Raw genomic sequence first — 26,784 nt, forward strand, 5'->3', positions numbered from 1 at the left:
TTGTTTAGGACTGGGCTCCACAAGGACACAAAATAAATGTTGTGTTCTTCTCCATCCTCACGCATTCCTTATTTTTAATTAATAAAGTTTTTTTCATGTGTGATGTTTCTGATGTAGTTGCTTTGTCTTTATCAAGGCTCAGGAACATCCATCCACATTCACATTCTACACATTCACCATACGTAAACAGAACACTGAACTATACTAAAGGAGTGCAGGGTACTAAAGTATATAGTGTAGCTAGTTAACTGTAGTGTGGCAAGGCATGTTACCACATTGTATATTATTCTTGTAGTAGCCTATACTATGTTCCACTATATGCCATGATGTTTAAATTAAAACAAAATGTGTGTGAATTTATAGTGGTTTTTAACACCACAAGCCTACAGTAAAAACACGTAGTGTGTGTGTGTGTGTGTGTGTGTGTGTGTGTGTGTGGACATTTTTTGGTCCCCATGGGGAAAACACAAAGGCTTATAAATCATATGTAGCCTAATTTTATAATCACTTTTATAATTATTTTTTTATAATTATTTTTATATATATATATATATATATATATATATATATATATATATATATATATATGTCTATAGGCTATATAAAATCAAGTGATGTTTTTGAAAATGTAATATGCAGAAAGTTTTCTGGGTAGGTTTATGGGATAGATATAGCCTACAGTTTGTAGCCCTACAGCATAAATTATTATGTCTACGGAATGCCCAACAAAATCCAACATGTCTGTGTCTGTGTCACTTCCAGTTGTGTCAGATGTGGCCTATACTCATTTTGTTCAAACTTTCCGATCCCTATCATGGCATTTTTGTACACCAAACACTTTTGTGAACGTTATATTAAATTAAACAAGAGAATCTGCTGATTTAGAATATTTTTAACATAGAAAAATAAATTCAGCAAACTCTTTCTTTCTTTCTTTAAACGAAACCTTCATATCATTTCATATAGAAACGTACAACTTCTCCAGTCACCTCAGGAGGGTGTAGTAGGCTAGCCTACATACCAAACACAGCACAGTCGCCTAATCATGTCCTCATGTTTTACTGTAGGTGAGCTGGATTAGACCAGTAGGAGTCACCGCTACACTCGCTTTCTCGCTCTACTGAACCTCTCAGTGATTGAGCAGGGAAACAAAATGCCGGAAGTGGGATTTCGGGATACGGTGTTTCGGGACTCGTAACCATAGCTCGTAACCGTGGAAAGTTTACATTTTCAAGAAATCGACTTTTCCTGAGGATTAAAGCTTTTCGGTTGCTGGTGTTCGTCAGGTTTTGTTTCACGGTTTCATTCATCCGCACTTTTACAATGGGGCTCCCGGCGCTGGAATTCAGTGATTCTTTTCTGGACAGTCCTGACTTCAGAGAGCGACTCAAATGCCACGAAATTGAGCTGGATCGTACTAATAAATTCATTAAAGAACTAATCAAAGATGGAAATATGCTTATCAGCGCGCTTAAAAGTAAGTTACAGGTCGTGTGTGTTTTTTTTTTTAATGTAAGATTGATATCTTTGATTTATTGAGGTTTAAGCGCTCAAATTTGTAGTGCTCGTCAAATACATAAGGATTCTCAGATCCTTATAGAAAATCCATATACATGTAGCAGCTATGCTTAGTTTGGCATTTTTTTTGCTGATAATTCTTATTTTTGTTGTAATAAGTGTTGCTGACTGTTAGTAGGCTATTGCTTGTATTTATTTACTTCACTTTTTGTTACCTAATTTAAATAAGAGTGAGAATTGTGTTCTCTGAAATGATGTCTTAAGAAAGTGCAGTTCAGTCTTCCCAAAAGAAAGGACCAAACTAGCAGCTGAACTTTTGCCCTCTTGAATACCTAACGTTAGACATTTCATCTAACTACTTGAAAATACAGCTTAGCATGGGTCTAAAGATTTCATCTCAATTAACTAATAATTTCAAGTGTCACTCTCCTTGTTGTGTAAACACATATTTAACCACTCTAATATTGAACAGGTTTAAGAAGTGAGCATGTACAGGGTTGGTGTATGCCATCATCAAATGCTTGTTTATTCAGCTGGGATCTGATATGATATCAGAAAGGAGAGTCTTTACTAGATATGCTGTTATCTGCCACTTCACTAGCATGGCTCCTCCTGCCTCCCTCTAGATGGATTTGCTTTGTACAAGTTTTAGTCTTTGCACTTCTATCTTGTTATTTTCAACAATATTCTCTTTCACAACTTTCTTCTTTATTCTCTGCCTCAAAGCAATCTGGCAGAAGGCTCATTCTGGCTTTTGTACCAAACAAAAGGCAGTGAATGTTTCCCCAAAAATACTTTAATCTTGCTTTGCACTAATGCTTTGATTGAATGAGTATTTGTGATGTCATCTCCTTCCTGTTAGACTGAACAAATCAGAGTGAATATTCTCAAATGACAAAGAAGCTCCATAAAATAATTGTCTATTCAACAGATCTTTCTGCAGCTGTGCAGAAATGTTCCCAGTCACTTCAGGATTTCCAGTTTGAATGCATTGGAGATGCAGAGACAGATGATGAGATTAATATTGGTAAGTAGTTAGGCAAATGATCAAGATGAAAATTATGTGAACAATTATATAATTGATTCAATTATATATTTTTTAATATGAACAGTTTACCCAAAAATGAAAATTCCTTCATCATGGACTTACCTTCTTGTCTTTCTAAACCAGTAAACCAGTTTCTTTCATGCAATTCAAAAGAAGTAGTTTAGCAGAATGTCTGAGCTCCTCTCATCCATACAATGAAAGGGGAGAGGACCAGAGTTAGGCGAGCCCAAAAAAGCACTATAAATAATCATACAATTAGTCACTTAGACTTCTGAAAAAATAGCTTTGTGTGAGAAAAAGATTGAAATTTAAGTCATTGTTCACAAAAAAATCTTGCCTTAAAAAATTGAAAGCTGTGATCACCATTCACTTTAATTTTATTGAAAAGACCAGCTTGGTCATTCAGCTATAAATAATTATTTTGTCTTTCACAAAAGAGAGAAAGTCATACAGGTTTGGAACGACATGATGACGGTGCTTAAATAATGACAGAATATTCATTTGTTGTGTTAATGATCTCTTTAAGCTGTAAACAATGATGCAAGCAATAAAACAATCTCTTAAATGTTCATGCCTCTATAAGATTTTCGCAGCTGTCGTTCTCAGTCACCCGCCAACAATAACAAATAATGTCTATTAAAACTGAGAACACCGCACATTGCTGTAGTACCACAGCTCCTTAGTGTCAAACACAACAGTGATGGTTCTTTATCAGACTGAGACAGTTGCTGAATGAACCCAAACAACTATCTGCAAGAAAGTTCAAGGAATCAGAATGTTCCTTTCTGGCTTCCCATTTTAGTCATAACATTGTTAGATATTTAGACTGTTGAGACTGATAATTTGAAGTTTAAGCCTGTGTAATAATGGTATTTTAATGTATATAATTACTCATTTTATCCTCAAAATGTATAAAACCCATCCATTTATTAGAGATACTAGATTGAACAGAAAATAAGCAGCCAGAAATAATGGCCATACACTACCGTTCAAAAGTTTGGGGTCAGTAAGATGACAGATTTTTTTTGAAAGAAGTTAATACTTTTATTCAGCTATGCTACATACAATTGCTCAAAAACGACAGCAAAGCCATTGTTTCTTTGTTACAAAAGATGTTTATTTCAAATAAATACTGTTCTTTTGAACTTTCAATTAATCAGAGATAATCCTGAAGATAAAATGTATCACGGTTTCCACAAGAATAGACATTGATAATAATAAGAAATGTTTCTTAAGCACCAAATCAGCATATTTAGAATGATTTCTGAAGGATCACGTGAGACTGAAGTAATGGCTGCTGAAAAAAATAATAGAAAAAAGTTATTTTAAATTGTAATAACATTTTAAAATATTACTGTTTTCCTGTATTTTTGATCAAATAAATGCAGCCTTGGTGAGCATAAGAGATGGCTTTCAAACAAAGTATTTAAAAAATCTGACGACCCCAAACTTTTGTGTTTGCGAAAAATCACAAAACCAGAAAGCATTGCGGTTGTTCTAATGTGAAATGAACATCTCAACAGTATAGCTATTGTTTAATGGGTGCCTGGCAAGGCCATTTAAGTGCATCGCAGTGAATTTATGGTTCTCCTGCCATGCATCGAAGCAGATTTGTCTTGATGTTAAAAAAATTAAATGACAAGGGTGTGTTTGTCTGTAGGTCTCTGCTCCTAATAGAAAGTAGTTGAAAGTAGTTCTTATCTGAGTTCTTAATTGGTTAAAATCCCAGTAGAATGATGAGAGGAACTGTGAGGTGGGACCCTTTCTTATCGCCAAACTGAAAAAGTGCTGTATATTCCAGGACAGGAAGTGATGTATCCAAAGCATCCTTTGTAAAAAAAAAAAAAAAAAAAAACAGAAGCACATACTTAGAATCATCGTGTGCTTTTAGTAGTGTTACATAATATCAACAGTGGCTTTTAGATTATCTCCCACATTACTCAGGTGCTGATTTTACCATACATCTGAATTATTTTTCAAGTATCGTGTCCAACATTAAAACAAAGGCAAATTGGATCACTGGATAAAGAATAACTATAAAACATGCAATTTGGCTTGTTAAATGATTTGTCTTCATTTTTTTTCTACGACTGACCATGTTGCACACATGCAGGGCTCATACAGGAAACATGCTTTATGTTACTCTCACATTTCTACATCTTGAACATGTGGTCTGCTGTTTGAATACTCCTTTGTGCATTGATCAGTTGTGGGTGGCCATGGTATTTTTTTCTGCCTGGCTAATATTATGTGCAGGTTTTCTGTATTTCCTTTATGCCAAAAGTTCAAAGGGCAAAATCAGATGTGCTGATAGAGAAATTACAGATCCAGAGCTGATGGATTCATGATTGGAATTCCTTCTCTCTTATCACAGCCCAGTCATTCAAGGAATTCTCCCAGCTACTGAACACAGTGGAGGAGGAGAGGCGACGACTTGTAAGTTGCTTTGTTTCTGTTCAAAAAGTTTGGGGTCATTTTTTTTTTTGTTCTCCAAGGCTGCATTTATTTGATAAAATACAGCAAAAACAGTAATGTTTTGTTAATTATTATATATATTATATTTCTATTGAATCTATTTTAAAATGTAATTTACTCTTGTGATGGTAAAGCAGAATTTTCAGCATCTTTACTCCAGGCTTCAGTGTCACATGATCCTTCAAAAATCATTCTTAGGCTGATTTGGTGCTCAAGAAATATTTCTTATTATGTTGAATACAGTTGTGCTGTTTAATATTATTGTGGAAACCATGATGCATTTTTTTCAGGATTCTTTGATGAATAGAAAGTTTAAAAGAACAGCATTTATTTGACAGATAAATCTTTTGTAACATTATAAATGTCACTTTTAATCAATTTAAGGCATCCTTGCTGAATAAAAGTAAAAATGTCTGATTTTTCTTTCCATGGAATGACGACATCATTTTCATTTTTGATTGGTTATGTGGGTGTAATATCTCAGTGATTGCTGTAAACACACTACATGATGTAGTTCACTTCAAATTTGCCACAGTAACTTTTAATTTGTTAGTAATTTGAAGTATCCATAGTGATTGTTTGCTTTTGTAGTAGTTGTCTCTTTATTGTTCCTTTTTATGTGGCATTGCTCACACATGGTTAAAGCTTCATAGCACACTTCTAGGCTAGTGGTTTAGCGCTATTTTGAGTGAGTTTTTTTTGTGAGCTTCCGCAGTCAAGTCTGAGTGTTATGAGAAACAGGCCGTCTACCAAAAGATGCTTTCTTTAGGTCATGACCCTTCGTGGAGGGAAGGGAAACGGCACAGATCAGCAAGTGCAGACGATAATAAAATATCACTCATAGCATCTTCTTTGCCAGCAGCTACAGCAGCTAATACGTGCTTTTATGGCATTATTTATAAGGCAACGTGCTGCCAGGGAATATTACTGGCATTCACTGCTGCAGCTGGTGGATCATTAGTCATAGTACAGCAGTGAAAGACCTCACCAGGCAAACAATGCTTCTCTGTGCTTCACTGGTGACCCTACCCACATCTTAACTAACATGCAGCTTTGTTTGGGATTCATCCACACATTGACCTGAGTTTCTTTTATTGATATTGTAGATTGAAGACACTATCATTTGAAGGTTTGGGGTTGGTCAGGTATTTCATTTTTATGGTTAAGTCTCTTATGCTCAACAAGGCTGCATTTATCTGATCAAAAATACAGTAAAAACAGATTTATTGTGAAAAATGATTACATTTTAAAATAACAGTGTTCTATTTGAATATGTTTAAAAATGAAATTTATTCCTGTGATGGCAAAACTGATTTTCAGCATCTATTATTCGTGTCACATGATTCTTCAGAAATCATTTAAATATGCTGGTTTGATGCTCAAGAAACATTTCATATCAATGTTAAAAACAGTTGCTTAATATTTTTGTGGAAAGTAGAAACCATGATACATCTTATTAGGTTAATATTAGTTGACTTTTATTTTATAAGATGAATAGAAAGCTCAAAAGAACAGCATTTATTGAATATTTTGTTAAATTATAAATATCTTTTATCTAACTTTTGATGAATTTAATACACCCTTGCTAAATAAAAGTATTAAAACAATACTGACTCCAAACTTTTGAATGGTACATATTTGTATCTGATAACTGCAATCACCCATAATATTTGAAATTTATAAACAGACAAAGTGGTCTGTTTGAAAAAAAAAAAGTTTCTTTGGACAAACTTTTTAGTGATCATATCATGATTTTATTGATTATCACTTTGTAGACCAGATTGACTTCTGGCCAAATCTAAAACTCACGTTTTCTAAACGAAAGCCCAAATTATTAGCTGTAATGGTGTGACTTTAGGACAGCAGTCTCTATTGTAACAAAGACAAGCATCTCTATTGTGTCTTCTGGGCTTGTGTCTGGATGTCTAATAAAAACGCTGAGATCAAACCTTAGGTCATCCACTCATGACACAGTGTTGTTGGCTCATACTTTTTGATGATTACTTTTCCAGTCTGTGGATCACAACATTTTTTCTTTTCTCAGTGAGAGACCTGAGTAATGCTCCCTTGCGCAATATGTCATGTTAGTGATTCATTTCTGCTCTATGTTCTCATCATTTCTTAAACTTAAAGAGGATAGTTTTCTTTTATCACAATGTTACAATAAAGTGAACATATGACAGTCATATGACATTTGTTTGAACTTGAAATAATTTCACAACTTTGGTTTAAGCAGATTTTTTAACTTCTAAAATGAAGAACTGGCATTTTTTTAAATAAGAAATGTTCCAGATTTATCTAGTTCTTTTATATAGGCCAATTTTACATCTTGTTATGGTTTTTTATAATTTACCTTTAACTAAGAAACCGGTTCATGAATGACATCATCTACCAGGAAGTGACATCATTTTTTTAGTTGTCAAACAACAGCACAAACATTCTCTGTTTCTTTGATTTATTCTACTATAGTCCATCCAGTTTGATAAAATGAAAGAAATCTGTATTATATTATCAAAATCCAACAGATGGCTAACGTTAGCTCTTTATTTCCATCCTGTTACACATTCTGTTAATATTACATTGTTTATAATCTAGTTAAAGTAAAAAAAAAAGAGGGTTTTGAGCTTTAGCAGAGCAATTTTCTGAAAGTCTAATGTAACCTTTTATGGAAGTACATGCTTACAGCACAAAAGCATATTCATGCGTTACAGAAATGACCCTGGATTAAATTCAAAATGTATCAATACCCCAAGCAAAGGCTATTCATTTTGACATGGAAACCCTTGATTTGCACGAGAAGATGTTAAATCTGTTGCATTTGCCTGGAGAGCCCCAGTCAGTCCGCATCCAGGCTGCAGTTTCAGTCATATCCATTGTTCGTTGGAGAAAGGAGAGTGGGTCAGAGGAGCTGTGTGAAGAGCCTCAGGGGAAGAATTACCCAGCAGCCTCCTACAGTTTCTTTACTTCCTGCAGACCGTGGCCGTGCTACGCTTCAGTCTCACAGGCTCCTGCGCTGGGCCTCTCAGGATGACAAACACCTCCGTCAAGCTGAGAAAGTCCCTGAGGGCCTTTTCATTCATAGACGTACAATAACAGAGCCAAGGGGTGAATAACTCCCAGTAAATGCTTTGCCCTCCCACAGGGGTGCAGATGGGAAGTACTCCGTGTTATGGAGCATAGTGGCGAGACGGTCAGGTCCAGAGCCTGTGTCTCACGTAACGGTGAATCATTATGTAAACACAACTGTAGTGTTTTATTGAACTTTTGCCATTGTGTTCTGCCAGATTAACAGACAGTCTCATATCCACTGGTACTTTTATATTAGGCGCACTATCAGCATGCTTTGCTTTAAGTGGGAGGCATTTTCCCATGATGGATCAGACTGATGTAAGAAGTGAGCTTCCTCTCCTGCTAAAAAGGGCCATGGCAAGTTTTGACGGGAAAAACTCTTGAGAAAACAGAGTGACTGTCTGCACCCAGTGGAGCGCTCGGCATTCTGCTGTATCTGAAGTGCTAAAAAGCCCCTTGCTTTAATGAGTTGAGTGCTTATTGTTCAAGTTCAAGTGAGCTTTATTGTTATTCCGCTATAAGCGGAGACATACAAAGGAATAAAAATGCCGTGCCTCACAGGAACACGGTGCTACGCGTGTAAAAAATATGAACATAGACATACTGTCATGGGCGGTGGCTGTAATGAAGCGCACGACGAAGCAGATTAATAAATAAATATTTAATCCAAGAATCAAAACAATGAACCAGAGAATAACATGGAGGAAACACAACCACAAACACATTGACATCAAACAGCCTTAAGTACAAGGGCAAACAAAGGATCTAACAAGATCATTAACGAAACACACCTGAACTGAGGAATCAAATCAATCTGTAACCATAGAAACAAACAGGCAGGGAATGGAGAACTGAACCAATTAACAAACTAACAGCAAACACTAGAATATAACAGAAAACTAAGGCCATGTTTACACGGAAACGATCTAAAGAGAAAACGCAAAAGTGGCGTTGCGTTATCACTTTTTATTCTGCGTTTAGACGAGCGTTATGGTTGGGAAATCCGCACGCATATGGTGACGCAAAAGTGGGTGAAATTTGATGTAGTATGCACTCCAGGCGGCTAGGTGGCAATGTGAAGCACTGCCACACAACAACACCAAAATCTTAGAATATTTTGTACAACTGCTGAAAAGACTCTTGTATGTTTTTCAGAGCTGCTAGGGCAACTTGAAGGTCCGACGTATGGAAATAATCTGACATGTTGGTTGTTATTTTCCTGTACTGGCGCATGCATGTGATATAAACGCGTACACAACGAGAGCCGCCGTGAGCAGATTTGCGTTTTTACCGTTTAGACGGGAACGCGACGGTGGAGCATTTTTAAGATTTCCACTCTGGAGGGTGGTTTCACTTTTTTGCGTTTTTAAGTCCCCAAAACGCCGTTGCCGTGTAAACGAAAGGCACATCCAATAAAATATTTTTACGTTTTCACCCGGAATCGTTCTCATGTAAACGGGGCCTAAGGGGCTGTTTACACGGCACCGTTTTCAACCAACAGTACAGTATGTAATTTTTGGCCACCAGGGGTCGCTAATCTCTTACAATAACAAAGGCGTATATCAATGACGCAATTCATCAAGCGGAATTATGGATCTTTTTGTCAAGCTGATGGATCTTTTATGGATGAGTGAATACATTGATATTTTTAACATGACTGTGGTGTGAAGCAGGGCGCGAGTGCTAATGAGAGACAGATACCAGCGCGCGAGTCCCGTGGATTAGGCGGATATAAAGGAATAAGGACATTTCATTCTACCGAACTACACGCAAGTGCTTTATTACTACTCACACAGGTCAGTTTATTAGACGAATTAAACTTGAGGTAACGCAGCGCTGTTTCATTTTCTCTATCAGTTACACTATCACACTAAACGGCATTTGAGTGTGTTGAATGTTGTTAGTTAGGTTGTTTGTTGGCTATATGAGACAAGCAGTGAGCAAGATCAAGATTAGAATAACATACAGATCATATTCTAACATTTCATCATGTTGAACTAAATAACATTGATTAGTTTTATGTACATTTGCTCACCTTTGTCTAATAAAGTACATGCAACACTTGCGTCTCTGTCAAGTCGAAGTTAGTTGCGGACCTCTCGGCATCTCGAAAGATGTTGATCTTCGTTCTAGTCCTCTTTTTGTCTCAAAGTCTGCTTGCCATGGTCCATAATGTTTGAACAAAACAACAACAGCGTGAGCGTCCTGCTAAGCATAACCCAGTTGTCCACGTCTGTCGCCATGGTTACTATGGCAGTACGAGCAGAAACCGAGGGTAACGCGGATATGGCGCTCTGGCGACTCCTCGTCCTCACCCCTGCTGACACGCCCCGTTTCCTTGGTTAAAATCGCAATTTTCTCACGATTTACAAATAGTTGGAAACATTGGGGATATTGTAAGTGATCAACTAAACAAAATATGTAACATTGGCCTATTGGCTTTTGGATATTTTACTGCAAAAATCCTACATATTGTACCTTTAACTCTTGACAATGGTGTTTTGGGTGCCTGAAACCGCAAAGTTTTGAAAACGGGTTTCAACGTGCAAGTTTCCGTGTAAACAGCAAAAACGCGAATCGTTAAAGATGATGACATTATGCACATGTGTGTTGAACACGTAACACGCATGTGCATGATGTAATCGTCTTTACAGATTCGCGTGGCTGTATGATGAAACATGTTTAATGTCTAACATCTAACATTTAACATCTAATGGCCTGGCAACAGAATACAGCGTTTTCAGTCGTTTTCGCGGATCATTGTGAATGGGGATCGTTTTGACAATGTCTGTACACGGAAAAGTCAAAGGAAAAACTTCTGCGTTTTAAGCATTGTTGTGTAAACGTACCCTAAATGAGGTACGAGAAAAGACACACATATGAACATAAAAAATAATAAACATAATAACCTATATAAATCTACATATATAACTATATGACATGGCCCATATAAACATGACTTGCTATATAAACCTACATGTAGCTAACTTATTGAAAGAAGTAAATAAATACTAACATAAGTAACATAAATACTTTATATAAAACTTTAGACATACATTTGCAATTTTACTATGCTGACTTGAATACACCTATACTATTATGAGAATAGTTTTAGATTTCTGCATTCAAATGTATTTTGATCATTTTTGGGAGGCATAACTTGATGCAATTTAAGGATGAGGGTGATGCAGTTGTCCTGGTAAAATAATGAAGGAAAAAAACTTGAACAATTTTGCAAAGAAAATCTTATTTAAAGGTTTTCCCAAAAATCACAATTCTATCACTATTTTTTAATATAATAAAAATGCTTCCCTGCTCATTAATTTAGAAAATTTACTATGCCAAATTGAAGTCATGGTGTGACCAAAATGCAGAGACACAAAACAGGAAATGATCTCTGCAGATCCTCAAGGTCAGTAAGTTTCTTAAAATATTAGATAATTTGACCTCTTTATGTCAAGATTAGTTCAGATTGGGACATTTAATATGAACCATAAACCATATGAAACTCACATGAATACAAAGAGTATTCATGTTGAGATACTTTATTGTGAGATACTCTTATATGTCCCACATGCAGCTCATCTGTCTCATTCTTATAAGCCTGTCATGCATGTTTGTGTAGGACAAGCTTGTTTGACTTGCTTAGTGCATTGCAATAACAATATTAAAGTTTAAAATGAAAATTCAGTATTTTGTGTATAACATATACGGTAAACTAAACCGCAATCTAGTATAAATATGCCGTTGGTTTACACTATAAGGGTAAAACTCAGCTGTGCACCATGAGCCGAACAGGAAATGCACGCATATCTTAGAAATTAAGTTGTCACTTATATACTTTTAAAGCCTATAGCATACATCTGGACCCACTTGGGAGTCAGTACATTTCTATTATTTGTAAGTGCAAATTCCATTAATGTTGATGTGGGTGGAAGGAGCCTGTAGAGATGGATGGTCAGCGCTGAGCGCAGGCAAGCATGTGGAACTTATTTTGACCAATTCTCCAGCGAGACATGAAGTCCTACGTGCTGTGCTTGGGAAAGTGTATAAAAGGAACTAGTGTATGTAATTGTGTGTTTTTCCAATTGGAGTGCCTACATGAAAATGGTACTAATTATAGCGCCGTTATTTTACAGTAAATAAAAGTAATTCCCTTGGATACTGTTCGCCGGCTGTTAACTATTAGCAGAAACAACGGACTGATGTCGATGAGTTCACACAATGAGCACCACATTGTTGAATGAGGTTTTTAACACTAGAGATTGTAAAACGAGCGGATGTTGATATTTTTGTCAAGGTGAAAAACTTTTTGAAATATTGCAAGTGTTTCCTTTCCTTTAATCAAAATATTTCAAACAATATCAAACGTTTTCTGTCAATATCACTATCCTTTTTCCATCTGCTCTTTTTATTTTAATATCTCTGTAGCTATTTTTTTAATGCAGGTTTGTAAAATTCTCATCTATTTGACCCATTTTAAACCTCATACTGAGAAATGCAGGCCGGATGTAATGAAATGCTATTTTTCAAGGCTGTACAAAGCAAATATTTTCCTCAAGGACTATTAGTTTTATTATAAATAATGTTTAAATAAGGTTTTTGATGGATGATTCAATTGGTATTGGTTTGTCATACTTGACTATTTGAAGATTGATTTTTTATTTTTTATTTTTTTATTTAGATACAAAACGCTGATGACGTCTTGATCACACCGCTGGAGAAGTTTCGCAAAGAGCAGATTGGAGCAGCCAAAGTAAGTTCTTAGAGACCCCATTGTGAGTTAATGCTCTACATGTCAGCAGAAAGTAATTTTTACCTACGCTGCCTGTGACAGGATCCTATACGGTCAATATAGATCTGTGAAACCCTGCAGGAAGGGGGGAAATTACAAACACCTGTTGAAGACAAGAGCAGTTCAATTATACCCAGATACTGTAATGCCACATTGACCAGCATGAAATGGCCTGTGAGTGCTGTGCTAGAGGGCATGTTTATAACCAGACTCTAGTTAAAGCTTTACTCTTTCTTGTGCTGCATGGGAGCCCTGGTGATCTGTGAATGTGACCCCTCCAGTCGTATTAGAAGAGCTGGAGCGCTGCCTGTTGAGCTCAAAGATCCAGAGCCAAAACACTCCATGCCTTATTTGGGAGTTTTGGCCCGATGCTCTTCAGCAAGAGCTGCAAAGGAACTCGCTTAACTTAGACATTGAGACATGATGGAGGCCAAAGGGAATGGCAGTCCGGCTGTTCAACATCCCGCACATATCCAAAACACTGTCTCATGCAATCTATTTCTGACTTAATATATGTAAATATTAGGTCAGAACTGGAATGAAAACCGAAAAAATAATAATATGTAGATATTTCAAATAATTCATGTTTTTAATATTTATATATAAGCTTTGTTTTTTTAATGTTTTTGAAATAGTCTCTTATGCTATTTAAGGCAGTATTTATTTGACCCGAAATACAGTAATATTCTGAAATATTATTACAATTTAAAATAACCATTTTCTATTTGAACAGAAAGAACACATTCCTAGAGAGAGTGATGTCATTGCTAGCCAGCAGATGGGCCTAGAAACTGGACTAAGCATGTCAAACATGACATTCCTCCAGTTTGTTGTTCGGCAAGTCCAGTCTGTAGTTTAGACGGCCTGTCCATTAAAGGGTCATGGGAAAGGTTGGGCTGATGTCAAACAGGAAAAACAAACAGCTTCAATCTGGTTTCAGTTGCAGTCTCAAGAAAAAGATTCTCACTGCTGGAGGTCTGCAGCGCATAAACGCTTCGTACAACGTAAATAGGGGCAGTCAGTGCGGGCACAGGAAGTGGGGGTCTTGTCTACAGTGTAAACATCTTTACTCTGCCTCATTTAGAGCCATAGGATGTCCCGTAGAATTAGAAATACGCACAGTGTTTGTTGTTGTTGTTGTTTTTTATCTGTGTGTTACATGTCATCGGCTTTATCACACTCTTCACTGATGGTACCTCAGTGACTAAGGGAGTGTGTATACATGCTGCACATGTCCTGAAGGGGCACTTTACTCCCATTCAGCTGAGCTGTTGAGTCACTGATGTGTCATTTATTTTCTTGTTAAGTATATTTGCTAGATCATACTAGATTGTCAAATTAACCAGAATTGTTCTACTTTATATTTCTACTTAAATTACGCTTTGTTAAAAATATTTAATTTAAAAAAAAAAAGTTGTTTTTAGTTTAGTTGTGTTTAGTTTGTGACAGTATGTTTTTCTAATGTTATAGACCCACACTGAATTTGCACATTTTCCTTTTTATATTTCACAATTTTTGTTCTGAGTTTGGGTGTAAATACAAGTTCGATGGATGGCAAATTATTTTAAACACAGCTGTGCAGAATCTGCATCCAAACACTTCTTCAGAAAGCAAAACAGAACATGTTGTAAAAGATTATTTCAAGTATAATACCGTAAGTAAAACAAAAACAATCATGCTAGCTGTGGAAATAAGTAGAATTGTATTGAAATAATAAAAAATATGTATTTCATTTATTTATAAAATAAAATGTTTTTCATTTTAGTTAATATCAATAAAATTCAACTAAATATATATTAAAATATATTATATAAGTAAAATATATATAAAATATATATTATATAAGTCAAATATATATAAATAAATAAATAAATAATGGCCATTTGAATTTGGTGGGAATCTGTAGGGCTTTCAGCAGAATATTTTGCCGGTAGATTCTGGTGCCGCCCTAAATGTCACTTAAATTCAAGTTATTTAAAAGTCAAATATGAGTCTGCCATCTACTGGTTTTTAAATTTGCATGATTTGTTTTTGAGCTATGGAATGAAAATAAACAAATAAAACTCATCATGTTTTCATGAGACTCTTACATGATGTTTGTTTACAAATCTAACGTTTTATATAATTTCTTATCTCTGCAAAAAACATTTATCACCAAAATTACAGTACAGGAAATTCCAACTCATGTCACTTTTCTTTTTTTCTTTTTTTTTGGTAGGAAGGGAAGAAGAAATTTGACAAGGAGACAGAGAAATATTACACGGTTTTGGAGAAGCACTTAAGCCTGTCTTCCAGAAAGAAAGAGCCCCTTTTGCAGGAGGTAACTTGAATGTTCATTTATTGCTATCAAATATCCAGAGTACATAGTATATAAGATATTTTTTTGAACTATTTCCTTTCCCCTCACCAAATGGTTTGATTATGAATGATTTTTTTTATAGGCAGACACCCAGATAAATAAGGAAAGACAGGTCTTCTATGACGCCTCTCTGGAATATGTTTTCAAAATCCAAGAAGTGCAAGAGAGGAAAAAATTTGAGTTTGTTGAGCCGGTAAGACGCACTTATTTCCGTTTCTGCAGCACTATGAATACAGCTTTTATTTGGGGAGATGAGAAATACGAAGACTTCCTCTTACTGAGAGAGAACTACTATCAGACTGCTTTTAATCTATGAGCACCACATCTTGTAACAGTGTTGTCTCTCTGAAGCACATGCCTATCAGAACGAAAATGATGATAACAGCCACATCCTGCACATCTGTCAACCTATAAATGGGTAGATGCTGCATGATTATGAGTGTGATACTGCTTCTATACAACTGCCTCTGTCTCTTTCACAGCTGCTGGCTTTCCTCCAGGGACTGTTCACCTTCTACCACGAGGGTTACGAACTGGCACACGAGTTTGAACCATACAAGCAACAGCTACAGTTCAACCTCCAGAATGTAAGAGACTTCAGATGATGTGGCCTGACATATCGGTTTAAAAATGAGCCAACAAACACATTATGTTTATAGAAAAGCCACTGTGTAGTTAAACTTGTGATAAAATTGTTGATTGTGTGAATCAATCCTGTGTTATATATTAGAATATCCAGTATTTATTTCGGCATATGGAAGGAACTGTACTTTGGATTACAGTGATGTCCCTATAGAACCAACACTGTTGTTTTGATGTTCCCTCTGAAGACAAGGAATAATTTTGAGAGCACAAGACAGGAAGTGGAGAATTTGATGAGAAGGATAAGGTCTGCAGAGCAGGACTTTAAAGCTCCTGGACAGTGGACCATGGAGGGCTTCCTCTATGTGCAAGAGAAACGTGAGGATCTTCCTGAGCAGTGTACATTTAGAATATTGATTTTCAAGTAGATTGTTAATATATATAAATTCATGTGCACTAATGATCACCTGTCTTATGTTGAAGGACCCTTGGGGTGCACGTGGAGTCGACATTACTGCACGTATGAGAAAGGGACCAAAATGTTTACGATGAGCAACTCTGAATTCAAGTCTGGAGGCAAACAGGTATTAAATGTTTCGAATTTATCCCCCGGTTTCACATACAATGCCTAAGCTAGTTCCAGACTAAAATGCAGGTTTGAGCTATTTTATCTGAAAGCAACTTCCACTAACATATCTTAAAATATGTCAATGCCATTCCTTTGCCTCAAGATACACACCAGTAATGTATTTTTCTAAGGCATCTTTATAAAAGCAACTTAAATGTCCTAATTGATCTAAGGCCTAATCCTGGCTTGATCTAAACCCTGTCTGTGAAACCGGGCCTAAATGTTATTTGCTTAATCTCTCATTACTATATTTTGATTCCTTTTGTCTTCCATTGATAGAATGGACTGATCTTGAGTCCCCCTGAGATGTTTAAGCTGAAGTCCTGCATCAGACGGAGGACTGACTCTATTGACAAGCGATTCTGCTTCGACATTGAGGTGGTGGAAAGGTGTGTGGAAAGGCTGTATTGAGAGAAATTTGAGTGTGTTACATGAGATTGTTGTGCTTAATGTTCTCTTCGGTCTGTCATTTTCAACGCTCTCTCCTTCATTCCATCTCTTCTTTTCTCTCCTCATAACTGAAGAGGTAAACCCTGTGAAGGGCTTCTGTTCAGTTATCTGCAATGTTTCTATAAAGCCCATCGGTACGTTGCACTTTTATCCTGAGCTGCTGCCGTGTTCTAATAACATCACTTTTAATAAAAAACGAGCCCCCTTCCCCTAATGTGCTATATTTAAGGGTGTGTTCACAGTTTGTTTAAAACAAACTCTGGTACGAATGCTCTGTTAATGCAGCTCATTTGAATAAATTTGAACACTGCTGACCAAACAAGCAGACCAAGACCCACATTTTCAGGGAGTCTGAAAATGTCTTTTCAGGTGTCAGATCTGCGTATTCTTGCAGCAGATCTTCTTTTGTGTGCAATGGAGGAATTCCTGGCACTGTTTCGACTCTTTTACACACTTGATAAACTCTTTTTGAGTTCTCAGCTGGTAAATACCATCATATATACGCACATACAATGAGTGCATTTAGGCCGATAATGTTCGATAAGTTCAGTCGCAAAATATACGTTTTTTTTTTTTTTGTGTATTTAGGTTCAGTGTTAATGACCAGGTTTTTTGTTCCAAAAACAAACAAGCAAGAAAACCGAGCTTCAAGTGTGAACAACTTGTAACCTAAGTTACTTTTTAATGCTATGTAACAGTTGCCTAAACATACTAAACAAAAAGTTTAGTTTAGTATATATCACAACTTACAAAAAAGATGTGTGTTTGATTTATTTTTGGTACCTGGCCCTTTAACTCATTGCATTAATTCGGTTTGCAACCTCACAACTCAGATTAAATATGATTTTTTTAATACCGTGTTGGAGCTGTGAATGGCAGTAAAGAAACAAAAAATGCTTTTTGCTACTTTGTTTGCAAGCTTTGAAAACCTCTCATTATGCATAGGCATGATGCTTAGAGCTTGATTCAAAAAAGGTAATAAATAAACAGATAAATTATGCTAAATTCTTACTCCACCTCTCATCTTACACCAGGAGTTGAGAGTTAACATCTGTCAATCTGTCCCACAGGCATGGCATCATCACCCTTCAGGCTCTCTCTGAATCCAACAGAAGGCTGTGGATGGAGGCCATGGACGGAAAAGAGCCGGTAAGAGCAGCCGCCCAGCCGACGCTGCTCAAAATGAGACTCTGCTCTCGGTTTGATAAACATATGTCTGTTCATAGTGCAAGAGCTTCATTGTAAAGAAAGGCTTTCTAAATCGTGATAAGATAACAGTAAAAGACTGTAAAATAAAGGTAGGTCCAACCAATAGTGTAAGTCAGAATTATCTGTTTGGCTGACCAATGACAGACAAGGAAACCCATTTTACCGGTCATTATTTTTGTACTTTTAAGAGTTTTTCTTTTTTCTTTAGCCCAATGTATCACTGACTCCCTTTCCCATTATAGACACGTAATTGTTGTTATAGAGGCTCTTTGAACTCCAGGCCATGAATAGTGTACACATGGACAGGAAAAAGATGACAGCTGAGAATTTACACTTCGCTAATGACTCTTTGTTTTGACTCTTATACTGTCATCTGTAGTTGATTGGCTTCAACTCATTTGACCCTCATTGCACTGCTATTATTTAGCTGAGTTTGTGAATTTCTTATATACAAAGGATTATTAGTGGGTGTATGTTTATAGTATGAAACTATAAATTGTATTTTGTATATACGGCCCTATAATTTATTTCCTAGAAGAGATATTGATTATGCAATATAATGCATTAATGTATATGCTTTAAATCACATTTATATTTAGTGTTTTATAAACATATGGTGATGTCTTCTAGATTTACACCCTTCCAGCACTTCTGAGCAAGAAAGAGGAAAGTAAGTTCTATTTAATTGTCATTTTTGGTGTATATAGAGAATATATTGCATGTTCATTTAGAAGACATAAATAGTTTACCTGCATTAGCCTAATTTTTATGTAACATACAGACTTTCTGTTCACAGCATTCCTAAATGAAGCAGGCTTTAATTTTGTAAGGAAGTGTATAGAGCTTGTGGAAACAAGAGGTGAGTCTCTGCATCCCTTTCACTTAATTTAAGTTTTGCATTACATATATTATGACATGTATTATGTACATTTATATGCATGTATGTACACTACCGTTCCAATGTTTTGTGGCTGTAAGATTATTTTTAAAAATAAATGAATACTTTTGTTAAACAAGTAAAAATCGATTCATCGTGATTTATCGTATCTATCTAACATAAAATTCTGTGTTTACAAAATATGTGTGTGTATTTTATATATATATATATATATATATATATATATATATATATGTGTGTGTGTGTGTGTGTGTGTGTGTGTGTGTGTGTGTGTGTGTGTGTGTGTGTGTGTGTAAACAGACTTTTATGTTAGATGCGATTAATCACGATTAGGCGATTTTACAGCTTTTACAGAAAATAAATGCTTTTTCATTAATTACTGAGTAATGGCTTCTGAAAATTCAGCTTTGCCAGTTATAAATATTAAATATTATTAAAATATATTAAAATAGAAATTAATAATATTTTGCATTATTTTTACAATGTTTTACTGTATTTTTGATCAAATAAATGCAGCCTTGAAGAGCATAAGAGACTCTTTCCCAAAAATCTCACTGACCTTAAATTTCCAAACAAAAATATGAGTTTCATGACTTGAACTGAATTGAATCAGGTTAAATCAGTAACGGTAAATAATTGAATTAACTTAAATATATATATAATATAAGTTTATTTAGCTATTAAATAAACTGTTTTTTGTATTAACTTACGGAATATTTTAACTTTTATTGCATTGAATTTCTTACAATGCAAAAACTGTATTTTCCCTTTCATGTCTAGGCATTAACACAATGGGGCTGTACAGAATTGGTGGAGTTAACTCTAAAGTCCAGCGATTGATGACCTCAGTGTTTGGTACGGTAATCCAGAAATCCAGTACTATAGAATGCTTTCTTTTTTGCTCACAGAAACCTGATCAATTTATATACATGAAGACTTTATCATAATGACGTTTGTGTAATATTGTTATAAAAAAGTATTGTTTGTTAGAAATACACACTATTTACAGTAACCTTAAGCAGATGTCTTTGAAGCCAAATTCCATTTAATATGAGTTCATTTGACCCTTCCAGCAGCCAAAGCTCCTGCAGATATGGACCTTGACCCAGACACCTGGGATAACAAGACCATCACCAGTGGCCTGAAGAATTACCTCAGGTTCATAAATAATTGCCATCATTTTTACTTTTTGAAAATGGCATGTTATCGAGGAAAAAAAGTAAGTCATTCTGTTCCCTACAGGTGTCTGGCAGAACCTCTCATGACCTACAGACTCCACAAAGACTTCATCATGGCAGTCAGTGAGTTCGAGCATGTTCTGTCCTCGATAAACTCCTCATCATGTCCATCTGTGACTTGTTTATTTAATGATTAGATGCCTTTGGATTGCTTTTTGGGTTTTTTTTTAGAGTCTGATGATCAGAACTACAGGGTCTGTGCTGTTCACGCCCTCGTCCACAAGCTCCCCGACAAGAATAAAGAGATGCTGGATATTCTGATAAAACATCTACATGTGTATGTAGCTCTAGTTCTTGAACATTGAAGAAGAAACTGCACATCTAGTACATTGGTTCATGAGTGCACTTTAAATTCCACAAGGTGGTGCTAACCATGGTGTTTTAAAAAAAACTGTTCTGCTGTTTTTGACAGGGTTTCCACACATAGTCAGAAGAATCTGATGACCGTGTCTAACCTGGGTGTGATTTTTGGGCCAACACTCATGCGCTCTCAGGAGGAGACAGTTGCTGCCATGATGAACATCAAATTTCAAAATATTGTTGTAGAGATCCTGATAGAAAACTATGATAAGGTGATCATTTAAACAAACAATTCTCTTTTAATAGACAGCATGCTGATAGAGGAACAAATTATTAAATAAAAGATGAGAATTGCTTATCTGACCACTAGGTTTACCAATAAAAGGCTTTTCAACAAGGTTGCACCAATATTTAAAATTCTGGACGATAAATAATTCACGTAACTGCAAATAACCAGTAAATATCCGATATTACAATTCTATAACATTTTGCCTGAATAAACTCAAAATAAAATGCTTAATAATACTAAAATCAGTTATTTTAAATGCTATTAGTGAATTTAGGCATCACAGCATTATAATGTATGAAATGAAAAATGGATATTCATTTGATAAAGATTAAATTTAACAATGTTATTAAATTAGTAGTGTTTTTACGTTATGTGAGCATTAGATTACAGCAATGGTAAAAATGTAAAATAAATATAGATTTTTTTTTAAGCAGTGGATATTCAGCAAGGGCACATTAAATTGATCAAAAGTGACAGTAAAGACATTTAGATGTAATGTTACAACCTATTTAAAATAAATTCATTAAAGAATCCTGAATAAACTGCATCACAGTTTCCACAAAAATAGTAAGCATAATTATTAATATAATATTAATCAATGTTTCTTGAGCAGCAAATCCTATCATATCAGAATTATTTCTGAAGGATCATGTGACACTGAGTGATGATGCTGAAAATTCAGCTTTACCATCACAATTACATTTTAAAATGTTAAAATAGTAAAGTTTTATTTTAAATTGTAATATTTCACAATATTACTGTTTTGACTGTATTTTTATCAAATAAAGGCATCTTTGATGAGAATTAGAGACTGTATATGGTACATTGTTACTTATCGTCTCCAAATATGTTTTTATATAGTTTTGCTCGTCTAATGCAGATGTTCTTTGGTTGGATCAAAACACTCTTGGTATATTTTTGTCTTAGATATTTCATCAAGCTCCAGACCCTAACGTCCCCCTGCCACAGCCTCAGCCTCACTCTCAGTCTCGTGCCAGTGCCAGTGCCAGTGCCAGTGCCCGCCGCAGCAAAGCCATCTGCCTGTCCTCAGGGTCCCGTAAATCCAGAGGCCTGTACCCTCCCACCCTGTGCCTGGCTGATGCTGACAGTGAGTCTCCCCAAAAAACAAGCATTAAGTCCATCTGTTAGAGGAGTCAATTTAACCCCTTCTCTCCATCAGGTGACACGTTCAGCAGCAGTCCGAGTAGCACTCCCATGGGCAGTATGGAGTCTCTCTCGTCGCACTCTTCAGAGCAGAACAGCTGCTCTAAGACGGGCTCCCCATCACGTTCCAAACACAAGGCATCAGGGACTCTGTGCTGGACCACTTCATCTCCCTCCTCCAATGGGCCCAAAAGCCCTCCTTGCACCGCCAGCCCCGATTCCAGCTCCAAAGAGGACGCCAACAAGACTGATGGAGAATGGGAAGAAGCACTGAGTACAAGCCCTGGAGATCGAAGCTCTCTGGCTTCAGAGATCCTCCAGAGGACCCTTGGAGAGACACTGGAGGATCACGGGGAAGAACGACGCAGTCTGTCCACCTGCTCTTCTCTCACTTCACTTCACATTTCTGAGGGTAAGCAAGAGTACGTTTAGCTGCATTTTTGCACAACGTGGAGGCGAATTGACGAAATCCTGCATCTTATCCACTAACCACGCACTATCCACCCTTCAACAGAACACTAATAGCATGTACAAATAAACAACAACATAAGCAGAATGCAGTGAATTTTACCTGTAAAATAACGTCAGGTCAATTAGCGATAAAAATGAAGCAAGCTTTGAGAGAGCTAAGAGGGTTAGTTCTAAAATACAGAGTATTTATTCAGTACAGTCATGCATATTCATTTATTATCGAACAAACACTTTTAAATGAATTGGTTAAGCAAATTAACAAATCATCATATGGCCTCTTGTTTCATCATTCAGTACACTTCCAGTTCACCTTAGTCTTTCTCAACATCCCATAATGTGCATTATTCTCACCTCAAGAATGCAAATATCTAAAACAGTTTCTCTACCTCCCTAGAAGTATTATTTTAGTATCACAGAGATATTATTTTGAAATAGTTTTAGTTTGTATTTTCTGTTTTCATTTTCATAAAAGTTTTTTGTTGTGTGTTTTGTCATTTTTATCAATTGTTTTTTAAAGTCGATATGGTTTTTATTCAATTTTATTTCAGTTTTAGTAATTCTAGGACATCAAGTTAAACTTAATGAGAAATGTTTTAGTTTAAGTTGATTATAAAATCCTGCTCCCTAGTCTCTCCCAAGGCCTGTTGGCCTTGACTACAGAAAGTAGTACAGAACAATCATTGTTCACTAGTTCCCCCTTGCGGCATTAGGCTACATAAGAAAAAGAAACAACATAAAGGATACATTTTCCAAGACATGATGATTCACACACACATATACGTTTCTTGGTAACGCTCAGGTTTCAGAAGTTGTCACGGCTCCGTCCAGAGCCTGGTGTCACGCGGTCAGAGAGACAGTCTCAAGTCCCTCCATCTGCCTGATCTTCCTCCTAAAGAGAGCGTGAGATACAGAGCTGACTCCTCAGCCAGCAATGGCTACCAGAGACCAGGATCTGTGTAAGTAAAAACCTTCTCAGTGATCTTCTATCATAATGTAAAATCAGTTTGTTACACTGATCTCAGTTGATATCGATATGATATCAAATGTGCCATGCTTTTATCCCCCAGTGTGGCCTGCCGAGCAGCAATCTTTGAGAGTCCTGTGATTTCACAGCCCACAATGGGAAGGTAATGAACCAGATTAATTGTAATGTTACGTGTTATTTATTATCATTAGTGCTGTCAAATCGATTAATTGCCATTTAATCGCATCTAATGTAAAAGTTTGTGAATATATATATGTGTGTGTTCTATATACTCTTCATGTGTATATACACTCACCGGCCACTTTATTAGGTACACCTGTCCAACTGCTCGTTAACACTTAATTTCTAAGCAGCCAATCACATGGCGGCAACTCAGTGCATTTAGGCATGTAGACATGGTCAAGACAATCTCCTGCAGTTCAAACCGAGCATCAGTATGGGGAAGAAAGTTGATTTGAGTGACTTTGAACGTGGCATGATTGTTGGTGCCAGAAGGGCTGGTCTGAGTATTTCAGAAACTGCTAATCTACTGGGATTTTCACGCACAACCATCTCTAGGGTTTACAGAGAATGGTCCGAAAAAGAAAAAACATCCAGTGAGCGGCAGTTCTGTGGGCGGAAATGCCTTGTTGATGCCAGAGGTCAGAGGAGAATGGCCAGACTGGTTCGAGCTGATAGAAGGGCAACAGTGACTGAAATAACCACTCGTTACAACCGAGGTATGCAGCAAAGCATTTGTGAAGCCACAACACGCACAACCTTGAGGCGGATGGGCTACAACAGCAGAAGACTCCACCGGGTACCACTCATCTCCACTACAAATAGGAAAAAGAGGCTACAATTTGCAAGAGCTCACCAAAATTGAACAGTTGAAGACTGGAAAAATGTTGCCTGGTCTGATGAGTCTCGATTTCTGTTGAGACATTCAGATGTTAGAGTCAGAATTTGGCGTAAACAGAATGAGAACATGGAACCATCATGCCTTGTTACCACTGTGCAGGCTGGTGGTGGTGGTGTAATGGTGTGGGGGATGTTTTCCTGGCACACTTTAGGCCCCTTAGTGCCAATTGGGCATCGTTTAAATGCCACGGCCTACCTGAGCATTGTTTCTGACCATGTCCATCCCTTTATGGCCACCATGTACCCATCCTCTGATGGCTACTTCCACCATGTCACAAAGCTCTAATCATTTCAAATTGGTTTCTTGAACATGACAATGAGTTCACTGTACTAAAATGGCCTCCACAGTCACCAGATCTCAACCCAATAGAGCATCTTTGGGATGTGGTGGAACGGGAGATTCGCATCATGGATGTGCAGCCGACAAATCTGCGGCAACTGTGTGATGCCATCATGTCAATATGGACCAAACTCCCTGAGGAATGCTTCCAGCACCTTGTTGAATCTATGCCACGAAGAATTGAGGCAGTTCTGAAGGCAAAAGGGGGTCCAACCCGTTACTAGCATGGGGTACCTAATAAAGTGGCCGGTGAGTGTATGTATTTATATATACACACATATATATATATTTACAAACTTTATGTTAGATGCGATTAATCACGATTAATTGATTTGAAAGCAGTAATTATTACTTATTTCCATGTTTCCATGTTCCGTGTAACTGTTTTCTATTTTAAAATTGAATGTATTCCTGTGAAAGGTATTTCTGTATATTTCAGGTGTTGTTAGTTGTTGTGTTGTGCTTTTTCCAGCCCTTCTTACTTTGCAAATGAATAAAAGTTTTATGTAAAATGTGTTTTAAAAAGGCTATTGGTCACTGAAAACAATCAAATTCGTGTTTAGAACTTTTTAAATGACAGGCATTCAAATGTTCTGTAATTTGACTGAATTTCTTGATATTTTGTGTACTAAGAACAGCCAAAGGTTTAGTGTTGTTGATGCTGTCAGGGATGTTGGTGAGTTTCCTTATTGGTCATGTCTCTAACTCCCTCTGGTGTTTTTACAGAGAAGCTAAAGCCTTGTTTTCCTGTCAAGCGGAGCACAGTCATGAGCTCAGCTTTCCTCAGGGGGCGCTCTTCTCCAATGGTAACCACACTCTCTGTTCAAAACTTTGCTTTGTGTACTGTTGCTAAGGATACAGTTTGAGCTATGAGCCTCTACTTTACTTTTATAAGGAAACAGAAACACAAAACGCTATGTAGAATGTTGTGCACTTAGTTATTCGGCTTTTAACTATTTATTGTTATGTGTTTGTCTTAATGTCCATGCAGTGTATGCTTCAGTGGAACCTGGCTGGCTCCAAGCTACATATAATGGCAAAACTGGACTCATCCCAGAGAATTATGTGGCGTTCCACTGATGGGGCCAGAAAAGGCAAAAGCAAAGTCCATGGTATCCATGGTGTTCATTTCTGCAAAAAAGGGACCATTTATATGTACATTGCTACCTTACTGTATGTAAATCATTTTAGCATAGCATTCTACTTTTTGCATAGTATTATAACCACATCATTAACCCTCGCATTTGATAAAGTTTATTCGGGATGTAAATATCACCTTTGTCTTAAATGTACAGTAGATTTTATTACCATCTAGGTACATGCAGTTGACTGTATTAACACAAATTTCTGTATTTATATGAGACCCATAATGCTGATGGGCTGTAATATTTTAAAACTGTAAACATGAGCTCTGATCCGTGTTTTGGTACGGCTCTGAATGAAATATACACAAGGAGAAATTATACCTGTGCCATATGCATTAATTAGCGACCATATTAAGTAGCAGAAGATATTGTATTGCCCAATCTGACATGTGAAATTGTTATTAGTATGTTTTATTGACTTTCTTTTCAGTGATACCAAAAGATCAAGCATTTTTGGTAGATGCTGGTCATCTTTCATTTCAGTAACTGTTGAATCTTTTAGGTGAAATCAATTAGTTGATACTCATTTTTATTCAATACAATTTCAAAGGGTTAAATAGAAAATCGGTACCTCTGAATAGTCTTTTTTTTTAAGAACCCCCCCCCCCCCCCCCATGTTTCTTATATACTTATTTTATTGTACTAATATACTGTCAATTTTGTGGCGGTTGGCAAAACAGTGTAACAAAACAAAAGTTCTTTCAAAATTTTAGCTTATACTGTTAAGTATAATATAGTGGAGTTTGTTTAATAAAGTACAATAATAAAAAAAGACAAAATACTTCTGACAGTGTTAAACGTTGTAGATTGTTAAAGTTATAATTTGTTATAGTTTGTGCTCACAAAAAATGCAGTTTTTCCAAGTAATGGCTCTGCTGTATTTTATTGTACACTGGTTTACCATTTCCATATGTTGAAATG

General features: G+C 36.4%; 1 protein-coding gene across 3 annotated transcripts; it reads left to right on the forward strand.

Moving 5' to 3' along the window:
- The first annotated feature begins 1,079 nt into the window (after positions 1-1,079).
- arhgap42a (Rho GTPase activating protein 42a) lies at positions 1,080-26,427 on the forward strand. Of its 3 annotated transcripts, none has more exons than XM_056263011.1 (25): positions 1,080-1,477; positions 2,450-2,545; positions 4,941-5,002; positions 12,795-12,866; positions 15,124-15,225; positions 15,347-15,457; positions 15,747-15,851; positions 16,095-16,224; positions 16,330-16,430; positions 16,754-16,863; positions 16,999-17,058; positions 17,995-18,073; positions 18,764-18,803; positions 18,930-18,992; positions 19,812-19,886; positions 20,108-20,189; positions 20,274-20,332; positions 20,441-20,546; positions 20,682-20,841; positions 21,786-21,966; positions 22,039-22,434; positions 23,293-23,449; positions 23,561-23,620; positions 25,445-25,524; positions 25,710-26,427. In XM_056263011.1, exons 1-25 carry the CDS (start codon positions 1,324-1,326, stop codon positions 25,796-25,798), a joined length of 2,730 nt encoding a protein of 909 aa, XP_056118986.1. In that variant the 5' UTR covers positions 1,080-1,323; the 3' UTR covers positions 25,799-26,427. The 3 variants fall into 3 exon arrangements, with proteins under 3 accessions (XP_056118986.1, XP_056118984.1, XP_056118987.1); XM_056263009.1 differs by having other exon boundaries at positions 1,185-1,477; positions 20,105-20,189; XM_056263012.1 differs by lacking the exon at positions 16,999-17,058 and having other exon boundaries at positions 1,186-1,477; positions 20,105-20,189.
- The last annotated feature ends 357 nt before the right edge of the window (positions 26,428-26,784 follow it).

The sequence above is a fragment of the Rhinichthys klamathensis genome, unplaced genomic scaffold, assembly GCF_029890125.1.
Source record: "Rhinichthys klamathensis goyatoka isolate OS25496 unplaced genomic scaffold, OSU_Roscu_1.1 h1tg000197l_1, whole genome shotgun sequence".
NCBI lineage: Eukaryota > Metazoa > Chordata > Actinopteri > Cypriniformes > Leuciscidae > Rhinichthys > Rhinichthys klamathensis.